Below are 24711 nucleotides of genomic sequence, written 5' to 3' on the forward strand. Positions count from 1 at the left end.
TATCGCGAAATGTCTCGTGAAAATTAATCTTCGCGAAATGCATTTTTTATTTTACCTGGTAAAAATAGCATTCGCGAAAATAACTTAAGGTATTTGTTTACAAATAAACTGCAAACGTGAGGGAGATGTTTCCACTTGGACAAGTTATATGTAGTAAAAGTTCGTGTCCCGCAGGAGGTGAATCTCCCCGGCCTTCTTTCAAACAAAATCTTGCGCTCTTCCTTTAATAGTTTGTTGCGATCACGATGAAATTTAGAAAAGAGAGTTTGAAGTTTGCCCAATGTTCTAGTTTTTGGAATAAATTAGCCGCAATTCTCAGGAACAAGAAAGCTAAGATAACAAGGTCAATAAGACGAAAGAAGAAAAAACGCTTTTTTTAAATAAACCAATCCAATCATCAAGCCAAGGTTTGTGGACCTTCTTATATGGGATTTTTTAAAACTGCTATGACTTATTACCTTAATCGCGCCCGATATAATTTGTGTATCTCTACACGAATCTAAAATATTATGGTGGATAAACTACATTCAGGGCATCAAACGCCAATGTCATACGTTGGCACTTTAAATCTCCGGCCTGGCCATTAGCAATCACAATAAGTAATTATTTAGATTAATGAATTACTTCGTACTTATATTATTAAAGTTCGTGCTTTGATATTATATTTAGTATTATATTAATAAAAAGTTGATATAATAGCTAGCTAAGCTAGCTAGCTAGCAGCTGATTTGATGTTTTTTAAAAGTTGTGTTTTGGTTTTTTTTGACAAAAATCACACGAAAAAAAACCAAGCATATTTACAATAAGCTGGCTGAATATAACTAACATTATATAATTAAATTTATAGAAGCAAGGTATTCTTGGTGTTGGGTTCGCGTTGTAATACTGGCCAGTATTCTCAAATCCGGGTTAACATAATCAAATTTGGAAAAAGAAAACAAGGAGCTCTTGAGGAAAATGAGTGGCATATTTGGATGTGAAATATACCAAAAACAGGGGAAACTATCACAAACAACAGGGAAACTACAGGGAAACCGCAGGGGGAAACATATGAAACTGGAAAACATGAGAAACAAGCACTATAGGAAACAACCAGAAAGCATGGTGCATAAAATGAATTAATCGTGGCAGTCACATTCAAACAGTTGTTGTTGTCGTTGCAACTTAAAGTAAGTGCTTCACTCTTGATTGTGCCTGGCCCCTCGCTGGCCCCGTACTTACATGAAATTCTAAGAAGTTTTGTGAAAATTCAGGACCACAAGTTCAAACGATAAAAATAAAAAAGCTGTTTATTAAAACTTTATTAAAGTATATAATGTAGATACAAAGTAGTTTTTTATTATATCTTACATTTTCATTTTGTTTGTCCTCCCATCTAGCGCTAATAGTGAAAACAAATATTGTGGACTATACGACACAGCTGTACTTTCAACGGCCCCGAAAAATGGTAACCGTGCTGTGATAATAATATAAAAAGAATAACGAAAGTGTTGTTGATTAAAATTTGAATAAAGTTCTTCAAATGAATGCAACGTATTAGCATCAATTTGAAATAAGTTTAACGACGTAGCTATTTTCAAGTTTTACGACTTCATGATAACAATCACATAAATATTACGGTCCCCAAATTTTTTCTGTTTCCCAGTCGTTTCCTCGTTTTCCTATCATTTCCATTCGACTTCCCAGTTTCGTGATCGTTTACCCTCATTTCCAGCCCGTTTTACTCCGTTTCCAAGCTGTTTCTTGATAGTTTCCCCTGTTTCCCCTGCGTTTCACCCTAAAGTACTTAGGCAGCAAAAATTATATAACATGGGAAATTTAGAAAACCAAAAGATTATTAAAACAGGATTTATTGTAATATAAAGTTTTCAAATTTTTTAGAAGTTTGACCATAATATTTAAATGCAGTGAAAATTTTTCACTGCAGTTAATTTGTGTAATCATTTCTTCATAAAACATCAAAATTTCGACTGCTAATAGAGGCAGTTGTACTAGTGTATAAACTTGAAAAATTTTCATGTTTCTGTAAATTTTGGTGCTGAATTCAAATATGTTGGTCATTTTTGTTGAAAATGATCAGAAAATTTTAAGCATGGTAACCCAGATCCAAGAATTATTATAATAGGAACCAGACCGTAATTGGTTCAACCAGCTTGTTGAACCAATCACAGGCCAGTATTCAGATTAAGCAGCCATTATGAAATGATAGACAAATGCCGTAATCATAATGTTTTTGTGGTGAAACCTTCATAAATACAATATATACTGGATTTTTCAAGGAGTTTTTCTTTTTTTTAGTCAAATTTTTAATATGTTTTAGATATTGCTTAATCTATTTTGCGACATTTTAACACTGTTTTACTTGTAAATTCTGTTTAATTAAGATTTCTATTGTGAAGGTTTGACCGTGAAAAGTCCACTTGTACCCTCGGAGAGCAACGAAGGAGAAAATTTCAACCACAAGAATATAACTAGCTTTGGTTCTAAACCAAACTGTTTAATGTTATTCTGCTTTAATATAAATAAAATAGTTGCTAGCCTCTGGAAAAATATCAATCCTATTCTCATGCGGAATGCTAAACAGAAAGGATTGATTCACACTTTTATAATCTCTGGCACTGGGGTTTACCTAAGATCTTTTACACTGGAGGTGAGCACTCTACCACAAAGCCCTTAGGGTATTAATGTTACTACTAAAATTGAAATGATAACGATGCTGAAGTGGTATTATTATGAAGGGTGCTTCTAAGTAAATTTTGTGTACATCATTTTCCATCCTACCTTTAAGCTTTATCCAGTATTGCAAGTAGTTTTTTATAAGAGTGAAATTCAGAATTTCTTTTGTACGGGGTGGATCACATGAAGTTGATTTTTTTGTTCTGGCCTGTGAAATAAACAACCACATAAAATTTGAAACTGACAACCACTTAATTCTGAAACTCTATATATTAATTTCAATAATTCATTTGACATAAAGGCAAAACATTACATGCTATTTTTGTGCAACACAGACTTGTGCAGAAGTTTATGATTGAACCAACTGCTTAAAATAGAATTCTGTTGTATTTTTATCTACCTCAAATTTCATTACCTGTGATTGTATAATTTGCTCTGAAAACAGAATCTTTGTTAAAGTATATACTTTTTTACAGGGGTATATATATTTTTTTGTTAAAAAAACGAAGAAAAAAACAGAATTTATATTTTTGTAAGCTCCAAAATGGATGAAAATGCATTGGAAGAATCTCTTATTGGTTACAATGAACAGGTACAAGGATTAAAATCTTTTTTTTTAATTGTCACTTTATAGATTGTAGAAGATTGTTTGGTTTCCCTGCTCCTAACAATGAAACATAAATTGCATTAAACAGTTCATTTTTCCAACCCCTCAGGCGCAACTACGGTAGCCCTTTGAATGATCGAAAGTAGCTGCAAACAGATGTTCTTTTCACCACGTTGTGTGTATGGGTTTTTTAATGGAGTCGTGTTAATTTGTGTGATTTCCTTTTTATAGCTGGTTCAAATAGAGGAGGCTTTAGCAACTTCCGATGCTGTCACCAAACTAGAGCTGTATGATCTTGAGAAAGATTTAAAGGAATTAATCAAGGTTACTGAAGGTAATAGGTTGACTATGATCTCCCTCCGATTCTCTGCTGTAGTGAATAACCTTCTTTGTTTTCCATTGAACTCCCTTAATTCATTTTTTTGTATATTTCTTTTCTCTTGTTAAAACATTATATACACAGCTTGTTTGCCCTTGTCATACAATAATCTACATTATCTTGTTACAATTTAACCTGTTTACCAATAAAATTCTTCTTACAATTAATTTTCTTTGTTTTCAAATTAGAAAATCTGTTTTAACTTTGTGATTCTTTTAGAAACAATGCTGAATTTTTCTAATGGGAATTTTTACATAGTAATACTAAAGATAAATAGTTATTTTTTTAATTTTTTTAGAAAGCCTGTTGTCCTTAAAGAAGGGGAAGTTATTAGGAATTCTTTCTGATAAAAATAATCTAGTTGATGGTGATGATATTTTTGGAGGACAGACACAGACTGCAGGAGAGTCATCCAAAGTTAATCTTGTTCATAATATTCATATTATTTGACTTTTTTTATGCTAATAATGAAGGATCAATAAATAACTGTATATCCTGTATATATATCAAAGAATTTTCTTCTTATTTAAAAGAATGAAGAAACTACAGAAGAGAGTTCGGAATTGGATTTTGTTGGGACGAAATGTCGAGTGAAGTATACACAGGTAAAGATCATAGAAGAGACTCAGTTGTCTTTACAAAAGTAATTATATGTTATGTACCGTAAAAACCAAAAGATGATTTTCATGAGAAAATATAACCACATACGGTACATGTTTTACTATAATGCTTGCTCAATTCACACATATTTTCAATCACAACAGTGTTTATATGGCACCCCTGCTAGTGCGATAAAAATTTGTTTTTCTTAAACACTGATGTATTATACACGAAATAGACCTTAACTTCGGAGGTTTTTTCATCCTTACTGTAAAAGATATGAATATTCAATGTTACTTGATTTATTGGGACCTATTTACGTACATCAGGGTGTAATCCAACATTCTTAGTAGCCGTTAACCTGCTATTTCCCAATTGAAATTTTTCCCAAATTTCCTAATTTTTTAGAGAAGCTAATTATATTTACTACAAAATATGGGACTTATTGCCTATTTTTTGCTTTTGTTGTGAAAGCATAAGATTTCAATGAAAACTTTGATGAAATTCCTGTTTGGGATTTAGTGGCGCTTGTTTAACATTTCTAGATTACACCCTGTATATACATGTAAATAAAGCAATAATAAACATAACATTCAAAAATGTATATATACTTTGGTACAAATAACAGCTCCACATGGCACGGCTAAGGAGATTGAAAATTTTCGAAAAACTTTTAATTTCTAGTTTCACTTAATAGGAATGGGGAACCGTACAATATTATAATGCCATGGTACTTAGTTACCAAGTTGATGAAGATAATGACGATTTGTTGAAGGTGAGAAGTAAATCAAACGGAGTGCATTTTTTATTTATTTTAGGCTTGAGATTCGAATATTGTTATTGTGTCTTACAATTGTGTAACCATGCATGTTAGAAAACATTGCGTCCTAGATTTTTTACACAATTCCTTTGATTATGTAAATAGCTTGTGCAAACGAGATTTGCACTGTATAAAACAGATCAATTCTTATTCACTGAATTATCTTTACTAGGTTAAAGTTTTGTTTCTTAATCCGACTCACGAAGCTATGGTCCCATGTAAATATTTTCTTGATGGGAAATGCAGTTACGGTGAAGAATGCAGGTAAAACCTTGCTTGTTGTAATATGTGAGCAGAAAGACAATTGCACAGGTTTATATTACATTAGGATTATAAGAATTTATAAGAAAACATTGTAACTATAATTAGCATTTAAAAAGAAATGTGCATAGAAACAAGGCAGTTTTCAAATTAAGACACAAATACGAATCTAATTCGCTATTAGGTCTTAAAGTTAATTTTGACAGTAATAAAGGACGTCTGTTTATGAATCTGTCAACAAGCAAGCGAGTAGTCTAACACAGGAAACACCGAGTTCATGAGTAGGAGCTAAAAATATGAGATCTTATTACAATAACTAACAAACAAATTGCATGTCATGTCAATCCCTTCTAATTCCAATGAACCAAAAAAGCACCACGTTTTACATGCCATTAATTCAATGTTACTATCATGGTCAACCAGTTGCTGGATGTAAGGATTTTTGCCGAAACCTGGTAAGGTCTCATTTTTTGCACCAGCTTTGGATAAGGAAAAATCAAGTGGAAGTAAACAAGAAACACCCAGATTTTGTTTTTCGACTAATGCAATAATTTGAATGCAATTTCCTCTATCGCTTAAAAAGCTCACAAGCTTTATTGTTAGTATGTGCGTACTCAAACAAAAACCTATAATTTTGCCAAAGAGCGCACGTGCTAACAAAAAAGTTGTGACCATTTTGCACTATAGCGGAATATTCAGCCAAATGGAAACGAGCCTGAAGTCTTTTTTCCCACAAAATCAGATAAGGGACGCTTATTTAATTAATTACGATATAATTATTTTAAAATTTAGATATTCTCATGGCTACCAAGTCGATGCCAATGAACTGAAGGAGTATGAGGAACCTGATTTTAGGTTTATTTATTTTCGTATTTTGTAAATTGATGTGGCATGTCTCGTACTACATGGCAATTGCAACCATTTAAACTTGAATTGATATTCTTTTTAGTGGACTAAACATTGACAGTAAATGTCTTGCTAAATATGACAATGATATTTGGTACAAAGCAACAATTAGGTATGAAATACACTTCTTGGAATACACTTCTTGAAATACTCTTCTTAAAATACACTCCTTGAAATACGCTTCTTAAAATACACTTCTTGAAATACACTTCTTGAAATACACTTCTTGGAATACACTTCTTGAAATACACTTCTTGAAATACACTTCTTGAAATACACTTCTTGGGGAATTTGGGGAATATAGTTGCTGTTTTTACCTTGAAATTGTATCTCTGGTTAACTTTTTCTAATTCGTGTATTAGTATTTCGTAGTAAATACCAATATCTGATGTCAAAGATGAATAAACCGTTTACATTGCTACACCCTATTCAGGTTGGGAATGGGGTGAGGTGTTGGGGCAAACATGCCCTACCTACCAAGGGATTTTCGTTCTGTAATTTTTATTTTGTCACAGAATTCAGGTTTATTAATTCACGTTGATTAATGAAACCACTAAATTGTCTTTGTATGCCTTTCTTTTAACTTTTATCGTTTACAAAACTTTCTTACGCCTAAGCACTATTACGCTATTAAGACGCCCATACAATTTTGTATATTTACCTACAGTTACTTTTTTTAAAAGCAACGATCTAATAAGCAACTAGTGCTAGAATGGTAAATTATTAAACAAATTTTAATGCCGAAATTACCGAAAAAATAATGCAGAGCTAAACTTTTGTTGCTGATTAAAATATGTTTATTTTCTTTGAAGGTTTGTGGGCGTACATTTTGTGGAAAATATGGTCTATCATATCCTCCCCAACCGTTTACTGGGACCCCCACCCGAACAGGGCTAAACCCCTATTTTGTGTAATCTCTTGAATGTAACAGTAAAGATGTAAAACTCCATATTCTTATTACACTGTACAAATAAGCTCTAAAAGTTTTCTCGTATTCTATACCAACATCACGCTATTACGTTAGGGATATCCACGAAGACCATGTGACAGTGTCTTACGACACATACAGTGAAACGGCTGTGCTGGACTTTCACTCTATTCTGCCGATAAGTAAGTGTTATTTGTTAACACAATCAATAAACTTTGTTAATGACTGTTTACGAGGAAAACGCGGGACCATTGGGCTGAAATAAATGTGTTTTTAGCTCATTTGTAATGACTTGATTTTGTAGCGTTAAACTCTGATCCTGCTAGTAGCAGTAGTTCTGATGATGAGACAGACACTGATGCAACTGACCAACCTGGTTTTGCTCAACTTACTTACAAACCGGCATCACAGACTGGTCCATTGGGTGGATGGGAGGAACACACTAGGGTACGACAGGGTGTATGGTGAGGGGGTTGTGATAAATTTCTGAGGGGTAAATCGGAAATCAGAAAAAGTGTACACTAAATGTTAAATCTACGTTAGGCAGAGAGGGAGATAAATCCTTTCACGTGTTAATATTTACTACTATAAAACATCCGCACGCTTTACAACTCCTATGTGTAAGGCATTATTATGGGAGGAATTGACGCTACCTCGATATTACATGTGATTTTGACGTTTAGTACAGGGAGAGAGAACAGCACTGATTGACGTTCAATGTACACTTTTCGTTAGTTATTGCCGTTGTATTGTTGCGATCATCATTTTGTATAAAAATTTGTATCGCTCTAGGGTATTGGATCAAAACTTATGTTAAAAATGGGATATAGATTTGGGTAAGTCCTTGCCGAGTGTGTCGTGGTAACAACTCACATAAATGTTATTTATATATATTTTCTGTCGGTGTTTCGTGTGTTTTCTTTTTAGAAAAGGACTTGGCAAAAATGAGCAGGGTAAAGTTGAACCTGTGGTAATTAGACTGTTACCTCCTGGTTCGTAAATTATTTTATCTATTGTTGTCTACTCCTTTTCGGTAAATTTTGATATTCAAACAACTTTTATTGGTCGAGCTGGTAACTCAATCATCGGGTGACTCAAACTTAGCGTTTTTACCAAGGAAAACGAAATTAAAGAAATTGATAAAGGAAAATAACTTCTCTTCTCGCCCAAATATATTCTTAAGTCGTTTCATCATTAACGTTACACCCTTTTGTGAAAACTTTCGCGCAAATGCTATGTCTCTTTTTTTCATTCAAGTTAAAAATGTGCTTTTGTTACCTCTTTTCTCGGGAATATTCATAATTAAAAGTTGACGTCCAAAAGTATGGATAGTTCCTTTAACAACAGCTGAACAAGTTGGAGAATTCTACAACCATGTTATTTAATTTCAGCGCTATACGATGAGTTTGATTTTCACTTTTTCTATATCTGTCTAATTATGATTTTCGATAAACCATTTTGTTTCTAGATTTCCTATTCCGTTTTTTACTCAGTTAAAGTTTTAAAAACCTCCGATTAACGTCCCACGGTGTAGAGATTTCTTGGATTCTATGCTAAGCCATTTAATGTAAAATTGCCCCGCTTACTGTATTATTGTATTTCTTCCAGCCTTTCTAGCATCTACTGTTTCCCGAAATTGTTAAAGCTTTTTGTTGTAAGTGTAGCATCTAAGCTACAGTATATATTTATTCTTCTTTCCTTTTGTGAATGTTTTTCTAGGTAAAAGTCTTGATGCAATATTAGAATTACGCGAGAAGGGATTCATAAAAGATCCAACAAAAAAGAAAAAAGTCAAAAATGATAAGTTTGGGGATCAACAGAATAAGGTAATTGAGAAGCTTCTATTTTTGACTTTTTTTGAAGTGTGTACATTTACATAGAGTAGCAAGTGGCCCGATTTGTTTACATTTTTTGCGAGCAAAAATATTCTCAAATATGGATCATTTCAAAAAACACCTGCAATTTTATTTAAATGACGCGCGAGAAAAACTCTTGAGTTTATGAAAAAGATTTTTGCGTAAATAAATTGAAATTTCTTGTTTTAAAGTATTTTTGGTACTAGTGCGGTAATCTACGTCTTGATGTCGTTATATTTGTTTCTTTTTGATTGTTTGTTTGTTTTATTAGTTTATTTGTTTGTTGATAGTTGTATTATTTATTCAGGGTACAACAACTGCAGCATTTGACTTGATAAACCGACTAACACATAAAAAAGGTGAATGTACATTCTTCTGTAATGGAGACAAATCGATGTACAATTTACATTTCGTGTGTATCTCTATTAATAAGTGGTCTACTGATTCGCAAAAACCTAATCACTAAATGAACTAAATGACAAAATAAATTGTGTATACAAGAGGAAGGATGGACAGAACAGCAGGCACGAAGCCAATAAGCGTTTGCACAAAGTAACTAAAATTTAAAAATAAACAACAGAAATAACATCACTTATTCTTTTTGTTAAACATTCAGGTTCTCATCATGGTGGCCACTCATCTCATCATTCTCATAAAGTAAAATTTGGAGTCGAAGATTCGTATAAACTACTTAAAAAGGGCTTATCGAGGCAAAAAACTGGACACGTAAGGCAAAAGGAAAAACATTCCAATATCAATGTACATATATTTAAAAATAACGAGAAAATTTTAACAGTAAAGAAGAAATTAGCGAAACAAAAAGAAGCACTGGCGAGGAATCCAGGGTAAGTTCAAACATGGCTAAATAGATTTACCATCCAAATATCTTTTCAAGGGTAACGTTTTCGTCAAAAAAACATCTAAGCGATATTTAACTGCCTGGATCATTAAAATCGCTAATGTTTGTGCCGTTATCGCTCGTAAACCTTGAGTGAAGCAATATAATTTTTTGCCCTAATTTAGTACGTAATGCCTGGATAAAATATTAAGGATAAAATAAATTTTCCCAATTTTTTTGTTTTTCGGTGAGGTATTTATTTCAAAGCAAAATATCATTTTATACATTTTATAATTCGTTTTTATTGTTCGCGAGATAAACTTTTTCGAAAAGCACAAAAAAGGTTTCTCTCAAGCTAAAGTAGATATCATTATGTATTTCATCACTGAATTGAACAAACTTTTGCTTTACAGGGATACGCATGTTTCAAGGACGATCAAGAAGAACATAGAACTGACACAGCACGAACTAAACGAACTTGAAAAAATTGAGAAATCGTTACACGATAAACAAAATATGAAACATCAATCGAAAAAATTAAGTATTTTTTAAATTTTTTTATATTTATAGTAGTTTTATTCTGTTTTGTTTATTGTAATTCAAGACTAAAAACTATATTTTGTTATTACTGTCCCTACTTTTTGCATAGTAATTCTTCGACGTCCTTTAGCTCACGAGGTTCGTCTACCTCTTCACGAGTCCGTCTATATACCTTACAGCACTCAAATTTTGGAATCAAAAATAATAAGGGAATAAGTAAGTTTTATGGTAAATTATTATAAAAATAAATCTATATTTTATAATGCTAGGTAAGTACATGTTAATTTATAATTATGATGTCTATTAAACAGCTATTTACAAAATCCGCCATCTTGTGTCACGTGTTGAAATGCATCTACCATCTTGAATCACGCACTTCTTTTAAGTTAAAACTAGTTACGTCCGTCACTGCTAGATGAACGTTTCCTCATTTTCCACGCATTTTGCGCTGTCAGTTACATCACTTCTCGCCAATGCGCGTGGGTGTGCGTGTGTGTTGTCGCGTATCTCATGCGTGTACGCGTGCGTTGTCCCTTATTCCCACGGTCATTCTCTGCGTGTGCGTGTTTGTTAATAAATACTTCAGCAGTTTCTTACACTGGCGTTATGATTTTTATTATTGTTTTTACCTTACGTTTTTTATTTATCTTTTATTTCATTATGAAAATGTTTTTGTTTTATTTTTTCTTCGATGTTGTTTGTGTTGGGTACACTTCCTCGTTTAAACGTGGCACCTAAGAAAAAGAAGAAAAAGAAAGTACAAATGTATGCGAAGATGGCGGCAAGTAGTTCAGCGACTTCTTCAGTAAAGATTAGTGTGATGTGTATTGTAGCTATGCGAACCGATTGGTTGTCTTGAGATAGAGCATGAGCTGCAGCACCTACGGTTGAGAGTTTAAGCCCTGATCTAGTCATGCTAGAGACTAAATTGTGAATCCATTCTCCGTTGCGCCCAGCATAAAAGTACAATTAAGTTTTAAATATATCGGGAGTCCTTTTATGTAAGTATACAATTACTAAAAAATCCCTATCATTAGGATGGGTAAGTCCATACCACTTTGTTAGAAGCAAAATTATAATTGTGCTAGTTGTAAATTTAAGTATAATCAAAGTATAACGATAATATAAAAAGTATAATACTGAAGATACTTCGAGTCCAATACTTACTTGGTCCGTATAAAGAGTCACCCATCATTCCTTTCAATCCTGGTTCCCAAACATCCTGTGTATAGCTTTCTATGTCAACGCTATGAATAGGTTGAGGTTTGCCCACGTTTGCGAATGCTGATAACAAATCACCTTTTGAAATTGCCTCGAACTGGGTTATGTCTGGCTCATCAAGTACATTAGTTGCAGATCTACAGACAAGATATTGAAACTAATTAGCTGTCGTGAACTTCTGTGGGTAAGTCCAACAGTAAACAAGAAGCCCTGCGGCTTAAAGATCTCCGCCATTATCATTAATCTGAAAAAGTACTGAACTTTGAAGAGGACTGAGTAATATGGGGTAACAAAATCATTGAATATTCTAAAATTTTAAAATTCAATTTTTGATTATTACTGTAACTGTAAATATGTTTTTCTTTTATAACACACTTGTCACGATTTTATAGCTAAAATACTATTATCTTTCACCAAAAATATTTAGCTTCTTTAAATTAAAATTCATGAATAATTAATTATTCTGCCGGATATAGTTTAAGTCTATGTGCTTACGAAAATTGTACAGAAGGAAATGACGTAATTATTAAAGGAAAATGTTAATAACATCAAAGATGGCGCATTATAAGACGATCTTCATTATGCTACACTGCACGAGCTTTAACTTTCGATAGCATGTAAACTTTAAAATACTGTATTGTTCATTGGATAATCAAACAATTTGTTGCACTGTTAGGATTCTTATTGGCTTAAAACTTATTTTAGCCTCGTTCTCAGAAAAATATCTGTCAAAACAAGGCTTAAGGCTTTAGACTGGATAAGTTTTAGGCGTCCAGGCTCTGGGCTGTCTCTATCTATCTCTCTATCTTCCCAGGCGATTTTAAAGATTCCGCCTTTGCTGGCGGAAATCAATAATCTCAATACCTATTTTTATCGACCAGAAAACAATCTTGTGCCCAGGTCCTTTTCGTTTTTTTTGGTATGCTGTGAATCAAATGAATAAAAAAAACCTGGAGACGAGGGTGGATAGCAAAATGATTGACTTCTAACACATGGGCAACTCAGTTATTCCTTTGAGACACTCGGAGATTTAAACAGTGAACCTACTTTACTGTTGCATCTTCTATAGGATTATGTGTCTTCGGATTAGCGTTGTGAATTCGATGAAGAACATCTTTTAACTCGGAGACAAGCCTTCTTAACGTGGCACGGTCATTCTCTGGTTGTTGTGGTCGGAGCGTATCTAAATGGAAGGGCTTACTGTGTAAAAAAATATAGATTGCAACAGTCTCTTTCAAGGTTTCGTATGAACAATCATTGTTTATACCGCGCGTTTTATTTGACTTGGTAGGGTTTTGGTTAAAAAGCAGAAAGCTTAACCGATGAAGATGACATCAGTGAAGTTGACTAAGATTTATTGTAGTTTAATTCGAGGCGTATTGAAACACCATTTCGTATTTTCCCACGCCAATTTTTTTCGTCGCTGATTTGTAGGCCTTGAGCTTATTTGCGGGTATAAATGTCAAGCGCGCGTTGTTTAATTCAACTCAGTTTTTTCGCCGAACGTTATACAAGGATATATTTTACCTACCTTCATTCACGTTATGTGAGGACTCTTGGTTTACATGACTTGATTTGTAGTCCGCAACTGCATCAGTCGACGGTGCGTTTATCACTCCAACATGAGATTCCAATGGCAATTCAACAACTTTGTTTGTTTTAAGATGGTGAGCTGGAAGGATGTCAGCCCAATCTGTTTTTTCTGGATACATCGAATTTGATTGTTTAATTTCCGGAGTGGGTTCTGCATTTACCCGCGTATTTTGCATTGCAGCCTCTTCATCTTCCCTTATTTCTTCGGGTTCACTATCAGTTAATTTATTATGTCGTGTGAAATGTCCTGATTTTTGCGAATTAATATATGGGTGAAATTTGGGCTCGGCAACTCTTGGTTTAAATGCGTTATCAGTAGAGCCTGCAGTTTGTCGAGATGACTTCACACCTAGACTGTTTATTCTTTGAAAACGTTGGATCGGATGTTGGTTGTTGAAATTATGATTTAAATATTTTGAAGATTTGCGAGGAGCGTATTTAGGCGAAGTTTCAAAATGACGGATTACACTGTTTTCTTGTTTCCGAAAATTCGGCTGCTGTTTAGCATCTACCGGTGATTGTTTCGCCATTTCAACTGACCTGCGGTGACGTCGATGTTTAATTTTACGTGTTACGAAAGTCTTTTTTTCGTTGTGAGCTTTTGCGTTTTTACCTTTGCCTTTGTTCTTCCTTATAATATCTTTATAAACGCGTTCCTTCAACAACGTAAGTTTCCTTGGCGCTTTTAAGTGGGTAGTGGAGCCTAAAATACCGTTAAATATATTAACAGGCTTTATGAATTATTTCGGCTGTTAAGCAAAAAATTGTTTCATTAAAATATTTAAAAATTTTACCTCCAATCTCACTTTTGGTCACTCTACCTTCCAGTGGATAAGACGCTTTGATCTCAGAATGCACTCTCTTTATAGTCTTTCGTGCTCCTGTTACATGATGTTCAACTTGTCTATCAAAATTTGTTAACGTCTTTCCTTGTAAACTTCCTTTTAAACTCTCGATGTCTGTGAAGTCTTCAGGAAATATAGAGTCAGCATAAAAATCAGCTATCACCTCGTGTTTTCTTTTGCCAGTCTGCTCCTTTGTTTTAGATTTTTGAAATTGCTGATTGTGATTTTTCAAGGCTGCAGTTTTATGTGGCATTTGAAATTTTCTTGCAAAGTTTGACGCATCTTCCGTGAATCCACCAAAATCGCCACCTTGGAAATTACCTTGTGTCTCCACAATGTGCCCTTGTGGTAACTCAGCTTCTGAGTTGTCATTATATTGCATTTCTGTACCAGGAGGACTTGTAAACGATTGGCTATTTCCACCAGCTACCTCCTGTTGAGGGATAGGTTGTTGCAAAGCACTGCTTACTTCCTGTTGAGAAGAAGGCTGCTGCAGATTGCTGCTAACTTCCGTTTGCTGGTGCTCCATTGCATCTTGATGTGGACCTTGCTGCGCGGATTGTGGAAAATCTACTTGTGGCATGGATTCTGGTTGGACTAAAGTTTGATCGTTTGGAATGTCGTGTGGAAGAAACGTCGATTCCCCACCATTGGATTTAAATATAGTTTCTTGATTTGCTTCACTTCCGGCATCGTGTGGATCTATTTTATTTATTATGGAGTTCAATGCATTGTCGCTCGGGAGAGATGGTATTTCTTTATTAAAAGAAGGATTTGCAAAGCCATCGTAACTAGAATGAATTGGTTCCACAACCATGTTGTTATTACTGTTTTCGTTGTTATTATTGTTATTGTTGTTGTAGTTGTTATTGTTATTGTTGAAATTGTTGTCAGACGTTTCACTTGTATGCTCCAAAGAAGGAGAGTTGCTTTTATCATTATCAAATATGTGTACCGGAGGTGGTGGACCATCCGGTGAAGCCTGATTTATTTGGGCCATAATATTTGGACCGCTATTAATTGTTGGTGGTTCGTGCGGTTCATCTCTTTGACTACCTGTATATTGAAAAGCAGGTGTAGATTGTTCGTTATGTTCATTGAACAACCCTGAGCTGGGTTCGGGATTAAATCCAGCTCCATTAGGATGTAATGTTGGATAGGATGGATTTGTAAGGCCTGTTTCTAAATTTGGGTTGACTTGATCCGGGTTGTTTATAAAATGTGCTGTTTCTTCTGGATGCGATAAGGGAGCTGTATGAACCATGTCTTCTGGGTTAGGTTGCATTGCATGGCGTTGTGAAGAGATTTGACTGAGCATCCCTTCCATATTCTTAGCTGCTTTATTCATATCTTGATTACCAGATACAAAATCATTCATCATTTGCAGAGCTTCTTCGGTGGAAACAGCTTTCTGGTTCATGGCTTCAACCAAATGATTAGCAATAGGATTAATTACTGGTCCGTGATAACCGGGTTCATTCCCCGGTGCTTCTGTGGATGGAGAATGCTCTGTTGGCGTCGGATCTGGTTGCGCTAATTGCGGACCCCCTCCAAAGTACACACGATCGTCTGGACCTGAAAATGAATGAAATAGTAAACATTTTCTGAGTTTGCTATGCTTTTATTGCTTTTCGTACAAAATTAATTGCCAATAATTCGAGTGCTTTTTTGTTACAGATAATACCTTGAGCGGTTTCAGCTTTTTCTTCACTTGCGATAGCAGCTTTTTGATCTCCTTGCAAAGCTTCTTGATATTTTTGTCCCACTAGAAAAGAAAAAAATAGAATTTTGAGGTTCCCAAAAAAATTTAGTCGTAAAAGTTCAATAAAAGATATCTATTTCTTCGTTGCTTCCAATTGATAGCACTCCAACTCATAGAATCATATTTATCTGCAAATAAATTAGACTTTGTACAACAAAGAGGTTTTGGCTACCATATTTTCTTTGTAAAAATAGCAACATTACAGACTATGAAAAATTGGTATGACGTAATCGATAATGCTTGTATTGAGATCCTTTACAAGATATAGAAACAAAGAACATACATGTAGTTAATGGTGGATCAATTCTTTCAGACATAAATCTTGCTTCACCACCACCACCTCCGCCTCCGCCACCACCTCCGCCACCAACACCACCTCCTCCACCACCTCCACTGCTACCGCCAACAAATTTCGTAGCCTCATTACTTAGGGTAACACTGGAACTATCATACTGTGGTTTTAATGTTTCTTTGCTCACGTCAACAGACTTCGCTTCTCCAGGTAAAGTCGGGTTGGCTTCGTAACCATTGATGGATTTTTGTTTGGTTGTAGCATGTTGGTCATGTGAAGGACTGTTGGCAGCTTAAAAAAAGTCATTAAGTTGAAGTCGAAGCAAACTGATTATGTTTTCTTATCCGTATGTGCCATTACTTTCATGTTTATGAAATATTTTGGTGTAGAAGATAACAAAACCGGCGAAACTAACTCGTGTTGAGTTTCGATTACATTTTTTAGCTACTTTTGAAGGATTTTGTGGATTTCTTTACCGACGCATTAGGGTATTTAGCTTTTATTAGCTAGTTTTTGGTTGAATTTAGCTTCCGGTACACATTAATTAAACGAGATTCTTATCAAATAAAAAGAAATATTTAGCCTCTTTTTAAGTAAAGAAAGAAAGTATAAAAAATTAACTTACTTTTACTCGTTACTGCTTGCATCATTTGACTTACTTTTTCTTGAATACTCGATGTCGATGTTTGGGGTTTACTACTTACAGGAGGCTCCTTACTCTGTGCGGTAGAAGACTCCTTTGGAGGATTGTGGCGCGCTGCTGCGTCCTGGGTTGGTGTCTCTGAAGGACCATCGCCTGGTATAAATTGGACTCTTACAGTACCAGCTTTTTTGCTAGGGGTACCAATCTTAGATTTGTTAACTGCTTCCACTGTTGCTTCCTCTGGAACGAACTCCACTTTGATCACGTCTGGTTTATGTGGCTTTGCAGGAGCTACAGGAGCAGCTGGCATCACAGGCAATGGTTCTAAGTGGTGATGATAATCGTGGTGGACATCCGGCATTGGCGCATGCATTTCAGGCATATGATGATCTCCCATACCATGATCCATATCTATACCGTGTGGTGGCATCATGCCAAGGGAGTGCTCCATCCCTCCTCCATGGCCCATTCCCATATCAGGACCACCGTGACCTGCTATCCTATCTGACCCTACATGACCCATTCCCATGCCACCTCCATGATCCCCTCCGTGAATAGGAACTAAAGGTTCAATGTGAGTACCTCCTTCATGTAACTCACCAGTTTCATGATCATACTCAGAATGATCATGATGAAGAAGGGCAGGTACCATTGCTACAGCTCCTGTGTGGTGCATCTCCGGTACCCCGTGTGCATGACCTTCTGGCATTGCTCCATGATCAAGTGGTAACATAGCATGATCTGTCATCGGAAGAGGACCACCTTCATTAAAACCATGGCCCATTCCTTCCCCATGGTTATCTCCCATATGACCCATTCCAAATCCAGGAGCCTCTCCCCCAAACCCTCCTCCAGCATGACCAAGACCATCACCGTAATAGCTACGAGTGTGACCTTTCGCTTTACCTTCGCCTATAACATGAGTAGTTTTTGTTTTCTTAGAGGTAAAATTGATGTCCTGGATTGCCTTGACAATGCTGTTTGCAAGGGTATTGTTTAAGTTAGAAGCTCCACCTTCAATGGTAACTGACTCGCTTTCATCTGTTGAGTCCTCATTTTTCATCTTTTTCTTCCCTGTTAATTTTATTTCATGACCACCTGGCATGATAAGCTTTAAATTTGACATCTTTGCATGATGTTTTAACGCATCAGCTAAAGATTGGTTTTCACTTCCAATATTTGCTTCAACCATTCGTGATCCGTCTTTTTCGTCCTTTTTATCTGAGTTTAAATTTGGCGAGGACACTTTGTCTTCCACTGAAAACTCAACATCTCCTTTTTCCATTTCCGGACTTGAGTTGCCAGAGGAATCCTCGTCGTATTTCGGTTCATTACTCGAATCTTCTTTTTCATCAGAAAATACATTTATACCTGGTTCGATAGCATCTTTATCACTAAATTTCTTTCCCTCGAAGTCTACAACAGGTGCGTTATTCTGAGCCTTGTGAGTATGATGTAAGGCCCGGTTTACACCAGTCACTGTTGCTTCATGTTTTTTTATGTACTTGTGATGTTCATAATCAGATTTTTTTGGTACAATGATTTTTTCGCTAATAGCGTCATTTTTATCAGCTTCTTCATCTAAATAAAAAAATTTCTTCTTCATGTGTAAAGTACCTTAAATTCGCGATTTAGCGTTTTTCTCATACGGTCGAAAATGGAGCACATAGAGTGATTTTTTGTTAATCTGGTCCTTAAAATATACACCTACAAATAAATTCCGAACTGCAAATACCAATTTATTTAACCTTAGATGCCCTAGAACATGTTAGTATTTATATGACAAGATTTGTACACCCAACTTGCAATGTTGACGCCCCCGCCTGCATAAAAAATAGAATTAAGTTAGCTTTACCTGAGGAAACTTTTGACTTTCGTAGTAAGCTTCCAGGTATCGGAAACATTTTTTTCCCATCAGGAAGTTCAACACCGACACTTAAATTATCATCGGAATCTTCCTGTTTACTGATAGCTTCTAAGTAATATTTCTTCCCTTTTTCAAGTGCGATCGTATGTGACACTTGTTCAGGATACCTGGAAATATTTAAAACAAACTGCTTCATTGATTTGTTTTGTGCAGACACTCGCGAGAATGGTGAAGGGTTTTTCTAGGAAAGTTTTATTCAGAAATTTTTCTGATATACTATGTCTACGATTTTAGTTCAAGAAACGTAAATGTAACACAGCAGAACAACCGCAAAATCAACATGTCAACAGGTTATTAAAAACAACAACAACAACCTGTTGGTTTACCTATTAAATTCATTTCTTTTACTAGATTTTGATTGTGATATGATACGATTATTTTCACCTTCCATACCATTCATTCCAAGAAATACTTCGCACGTTCCTCCACAGCTGCTGTAGAATTTATATTCACCATCTTGTGGTGCGACGAAATAACCTAAACGCGTAGTAGGAGAGTCACAAAACATGCATGGTTGCCAGAGTGATTTCAAATACATTTTTTGTTAGCATTTTAGTTTTATCAATTTTGCCTGGCAAAAATTAAATTGTTTGGTCTGCAAAGCTGAAAATGTTTATAGCTGACTTGTTACGTCGTCACCACGACACTGTCATTTAGCACTGAACAATTCTATTACAAATAACAGGAATCGCTCTCAGTATGTGTGAGTTTGCACGAATATATTACTTTTAAAGTTTTAATTTCTTTTGTGTTTTGAAACTTTTGTTGAATTTGACCATTGTATATTTGAAATCATAATCAAGACTCGAAATGCAACATTTGAGAAGTAAATATCGAACATTCTGCTACCTGAGTTATTGCATTAAATTTTTTTCTAACGAAAAAAGTTTATCTGGATGTTGTTGGCAAAAATTGTCATTACATGTCAGGTGTGCAGTGTTCCAAAAGAACTCATATGGTATGTTGCATTCCGCAAAGCACAGCAATAACATTCTGTTAGAGCATTCTGTCATTAAATGAAAACGGCAAGTTTTGCTTTCTCTATCAACTATTAAAAGTTTCGCCACGAGGAGCAACAAACTCAAAACTCTACCAAGAGAGCATTACGTAAAGCATCCCGAAACTGACTGATTTAGCTTAATTTTTTTAAAATAACCAGAATTGACTTCGTATTTGATCAATTTACGTCTTCATTTTTGATATTTGATGATGAAAACTTTGTACACTATATATTTTAAACCGTGTAAAAGGAAATAATATAAATGTTGTAGATTTTGAACAATATTTAGCATTTACCTTTGATCCTTTGTGCGTTGTTTTTGATTTGATTTGTATTTTCTTCGTCCACTGGTGCATCGAAACTTTTAATGAATTTAACTATTGTTGGTCTGTGAGGAAAACGTGAATCTGCTAATAGATTCTGCAATGAGTCTCCTTGTACATCTCTCCATTCCTCTCTGACAACTCCTGTTGAAAATAAGGATGATTGGAATCTGTATATACACTTAAGTTTTTTTTTTAATCACTTCTCAGAAGGAAGTCAAAATATGATTACTGGTTACTTTTTCCCAGGAGGAAGTGTCTTGAGCGCCTTATAAAAGATACTTACAAAAAGGGTTGAGAATGGAACTTTATTTGTGACCACAGACTAAAATACATGCGGAAAACGATCTAACGATTGCATGTCCTCTCCAGAAAGAAACGGATTAAAAACTTTTATTTCTGAAGCATTATAGTAAAAAAAAAAAAAATTAAAATGTCCTATTATTACTATTACTATTCTGTTTCGTTTGCTTCTTCTAGATCGAAAACTAAGCTTGAAATTGAAAAATTCAATTTCTCAACTATTGTTGTAGCTGATTTCACAACTGGTAAGAAGATAAACCGATCTATTACGCAGAATTCAGTTAGTATTCACAATTGGTTTAGTCTGACGGATTATCTTAGCAATACTGTCTTCTTTTTAAATGGTTTTGATCTTGGATATATATTAAAAAAGTAGAATTGGAATTAGGAGGTTCGCGTATGTTGATGCGATATACTCACCAATTTCATCGCGCAAACTCGTAACTCTTTTAGAAAACAAACAAAATAAAAACACACTCAAAACACCAATCATATTTCTTTATTATCCTATTAAATGTCAATTTCAATTGGTCCATCTACCATTTTACAAAATATATTTACATATTATCAAAAATAAATTGCATGAATTATTTTTTTCATGTGTAAATTACTAGATCTATTATTATTTTCGCTGTTGCAAATTTTTGTTTTAACTGTTTTATCGAGTTCGTTCAAGCGTGATAAACAGCGAATGAATAACGTCGTGTTGTGACACCTGCTTCGTTTTTCGGCATGAACAGAGAAAAAGAAAAAGTACGGGAATTTTTATTTTAATAAAACCATCTATCGAATAATTCATGATATATATTTGCTTCTATTATTTTATGGAATTAATCAATTTCATGTTGATTTCAATCATTCAAATCGTTCAAGCATTACTTCTTTTTAATTATTATACCTGATTGGTTAAAAGTATTCCAAAATAATTGAAGCAATGACTTTGTGTATGAACGCATTTTTCATTTTTAAAAACGCAACTTTAATTCAAAACAAACAACGTCAATTGGGTATGTAATACAACAGATATTGCATGCTCACTTTTGTTGAATATCAATATTTATCCAACATTTCACAAGCACCGTGTATAAAGGTTAATAAAATTCTTAGAAAATTTAGCAAGTTGTTCTTTATATGAATTTTATAATAGACTGCTGGACTATTGACCTAATTTTTCTTCAATGGCGAAATATTGACCATTAAGAATAAGGGTTGGCTGAATAAGGATCTCAAATTTAGCATTTTGTACAATTGCGTTTGTAGCAATGTTGTTAGTCGACGTCAGTGTTTTATTTTGTCCTAAATGTTCTGTTTTTAAAACAAATTTTTTGTTTCTTATGTTTTCGCACAAAGTGACACAAGTTGGAGTTATTTAACAACTACAAAATCAAGTAGAAAAAGAACTTGCTCTAAATTCTTCGTCACCATCTCCAGTGTTGCTAAAATATCTTTGATAAAACTTAGTCTTCTGTCCTTTGCAATCTAGATTTATCCTTCAATATATTAATTCGGCTTAAAAATGCTAGCAACCGCAGATAACTAATCTGTAACGACAATTTGGCAGCGCGTCAGCTTGTGTGACGGACAGGTTCGCCTATAATTATTAGCGCAAAATTTCCTATTTTGTCGTTCGCGAAAACAAACACATGTATCAGTATACACTGGCGTTCGCTTCGAATCGCCAGGAAAACTGTTGCCAACTATCTGCGAAAGCTGGAAACTACGTACGCTGTTGCATTGTCCGCGCCGCTAGCGCGGTTGTAGTGCATTCGTTTGAGCAAACACAAGGTTGCCGGCTCTTTTGTTTGCTTTTTAAATGCATTACGTCAACCAGGCTATAACGGAGTTTTGCTAGTGTACCGACTATGTAAGGTAGACAAGAATGTTAAGGTTATGTTACAGAGATACATAGTGCTTTATGTAACAATAGTTACAGTCAAAAAAAGAAAGGGCCAATCGTTAACACAGAATCCTCATTGGAGGAAACTTCCCCCTGACCTCAATTTGAAAGACCATATAATTTATTTAAAAAGTGTTAAAGGTATACAGAAGAAAATATTTTATAAATACAGAATTATAGATGATCTATTTTGCAACTTTATTCGCTCAGAAGGTCCAACCATGCTAGCCCTCGATAGACACCAGGTATAATACTAGTTAAAAATAGCAAATAAGTAAACTTGTTATACAAAACCACCGTTGTTCTCATAAGCGTACGGTGATGTCATAGGATTTTAGCTCAATGAACTATCGGCTGCGAGGCAGGTTTAATATCGTAAAAATCTAAACCTTGTCAATTTTCTGACATGTTTCATGCATGACAGACAGGATAGTATAACCACACCTAGTTTTTTAGGACTAAAATCACGAAAGTAAGTTCCGCATGATTTGCAAGAAAAAATCTACTCAAGTAAGCCCCCACCCCGAACAAAATTTCTGACAAATAAGTCATCCTCTTTGAATAAGTCCTTATGGATGTTTAGGTCGGCTAAGTGCAATATTTGTTTCAGAAAAAAAAACATTTTGTGACAACGCTTACATATTTTATACTGGTAACTGTCGTAACTACTGGCTGGACAATGCATATCTATTGGAGAATTCCGCTAAACAGGACTATATACTTCCCAACGGCGCTGCGCTGTCTGTGCTGGGGTCGGGCTTGAGTAACTCGGACATTTGCTTTGTCGAACCATTCGCGTAACAATCGCGTACGATTGTTTTAAAGTAAGAAAATGTAAAAGGGATTAAGAGCTATTTTTGGTAATACCCATTTGCAAAAATTATTCTTGCAAAATCACGAAAAAATTCCTTCGCGATAATTATTCTGATTGACCTATTGTATGTTATTTGCATTACTAAAAATCATTTTACATTTTATTGCAGTAGTATCAAGTGTAGTTAAACATCAACATGATAAAGGCTTTTTCACTCATACTTTTTATGAGAACCAGGAAATTCAAAGATGTTCTTATTTTTATCACCTGTTCAGCCTGAAATTATTTTTATTTGGGTATTACATTTCAAGCATATTTTTATTTTATTTCCACATTTTATTACAAATATTTAAAGGGATTCCTGCCTTTAAAATGATTTTTTTATATGTTGTGGAGAATAAAAAATTATTTATCAAGTTTTTAGAATTTAAATAGTAACCCCCTGATTTTTTAAAAATCTATTTTCGTTCTCAAGATACCTTTTCCCCCAAAAAACGATTTTTTTATATTTACAAGTTTAATAATACAAATATAAAGAGTATTGTTACAGGTAAATCTTGTGTTTATATATACGTATATTCTTATTTTCTATAAAACATTTTAAGACATAAAAATTCATTTCTTTTTGTCATTCGCCAAAATAAATCCCCATCAAAATACACATTTTTTTGTATTTGCCAAATTAAATCCTCGCCAAATTTTTAAAAATTGATCATTCGCCAAATTAAATCCCTGCCAAATATTTCATTTTAGTCAGTCGCTAAATTAAATACTCGCCTAAATTTATCCATTTATTTATTAGGCTTCAAAGATTTCCAGTTGACCTTTATGACATCATCATTGATGATGCAATAAGGTAGTAAGCATAAATTATTACTTGAGATATCTTGCAAATTTACTTAATATCAAAACTTCATAGTTTTGTAGTTTAAGAATGACCTCATCTTTAATTAAATGTAGAAATGTGATGTCAGGATTTTTTAAAACTTACTTATGACATCATAAGATCCTGGATATTGAATATTTAAAATCTTAAAAAATTTGAGAACGAAAAAATAGATTTTAAAAAAATTCCAAAGGGCTTGATATAAACAACTTTTTATTCTCCACAACATATAAAAAATGATTTTTGAGGCAGGAATTCCTTAAGATATTGGAAAAAAATTGCTCATGCGATATGTTATTTGCTTGCCTGCTTTGTTAAACAGGCAATACACAACCAAGTTTCTCGAATTCGAACTTTGGGTTCAAAAGTAATGGGGGGAGACACAACCCATTTTGTTGAATTCGATTTATCAAATTTGCTAAATTTGATTGTGTATCACCCTTTTTTTATTCCACTTGTCAAATTCTAATTATGTTGGTTGCAATTTTTAAAAACTGATTTGTTGACTTTTTTTTAGCAAATATAAGAATGTCCAACTTTAAAAATTCGAATTCAACAAATTGAATTCTGCTTAAAACATCAACATGACATGACTTGGGCTGTGCTGAGGATAAGAAGCTAACAATTAATCTTGAACGCTTAATACCCCCACCCCCCACCCCCCATGATTGTGTTTTTGAGCAAGAAATAGAAAACCAGTTAAATTTCAGCCTTGTCATTGTTCATATTTCATTCTTATTTAACAGCCATTTCCAGTGTTATTGTTTTTACAAAATTGTTTTTATACATGTAAA

At 34.3% G+C, this 24711-nt stretch overlaps 2 protein-coding genes across 2 annotated transcripts; one reads left to right on the forward strand and one right to left on the reverse strand.

Annotated features, from left to right (window-relative positions):
• Nucleotides 1-924: 924 nt before the first annotated feature.
• Nucleotides 925-10486, forward strand: LOC130612093 (zinc finger CCCH-type with G patch domain-containing protein-like). Its single transcript, XM_057433384.1, has 17 exons — nt 925-1169; nt 3153-3268; nt 3515-3617; nt 3961-4079; nt 4196-4267; nt 4960-5037; nt 5255-5346; nt 6136-6198; nt 6293-6361; nt 7274-7359; nt 7482-7624; nt 7970-8013; nt 8105-8169; nt 8897-9003; nt 9341-9392; nt 9650-9878; nt 10285-10486. Exons 2-17 carry the CDS (start codon nt 3221-3223, stop codon nt 10421-10423), a joined length of 1509 nt encoding a protein of 502 aa, XP_057289367.1. The 5' UTR covers nt 925-1169; nt 3153-3220; the 3' UTR covers nt 10424-10486.
• A 142-nt stretch (nt 10487-10628) lies between these two features.
• LOC130612092 (uncharacterized) lies at nt 10629-24541 on the reverse strand. Its single transcript, XM_057433383.1, has 12 exons — nt 20741-24541; nt 19991-20161; nt 19021-19171; nt 18623-18801; nt 16750-18348; nt 16116-16415; nt 15755-15835; nt 14020-15645; nt 13164-13928; nt 12680-12815; nt 11579-11769; nt 10629-11145 (listed from the first exon to the last, which is right to left on the reverse strand). Exons 1-12 carry the CDS (start codon nt 20811-20813, stop codon nt 11051-11053), a joined length of 5367 nt encoding a protein of 1788 aa, XP_057289366.1. The 5' UTR covers nt 20814-24541; the 3' UTR covers nt 10629-11050.
• Between the last annotated feature and the right edge of the window lie 170 nt (nt 24542-24711).

Source organism: Hydractinia symbiolongicarpus, chromosome 10 (genome assembly GCF_029227915.1).
Source record: "Hydractinia symbiolongicarpus strain clone_291-10 chromosome 10, HSymV2.1, whole genome shotgun sequence".
In the NCBI taxonomy this organism is placed as follows: domain Eukaryota; kingdom Metazoa; phylum Cnidaria; class Hydrozoa; order Anthoathecata; family Hydractiniidae; genus Hydractinia; species Hydractinia symbiolongicarpus.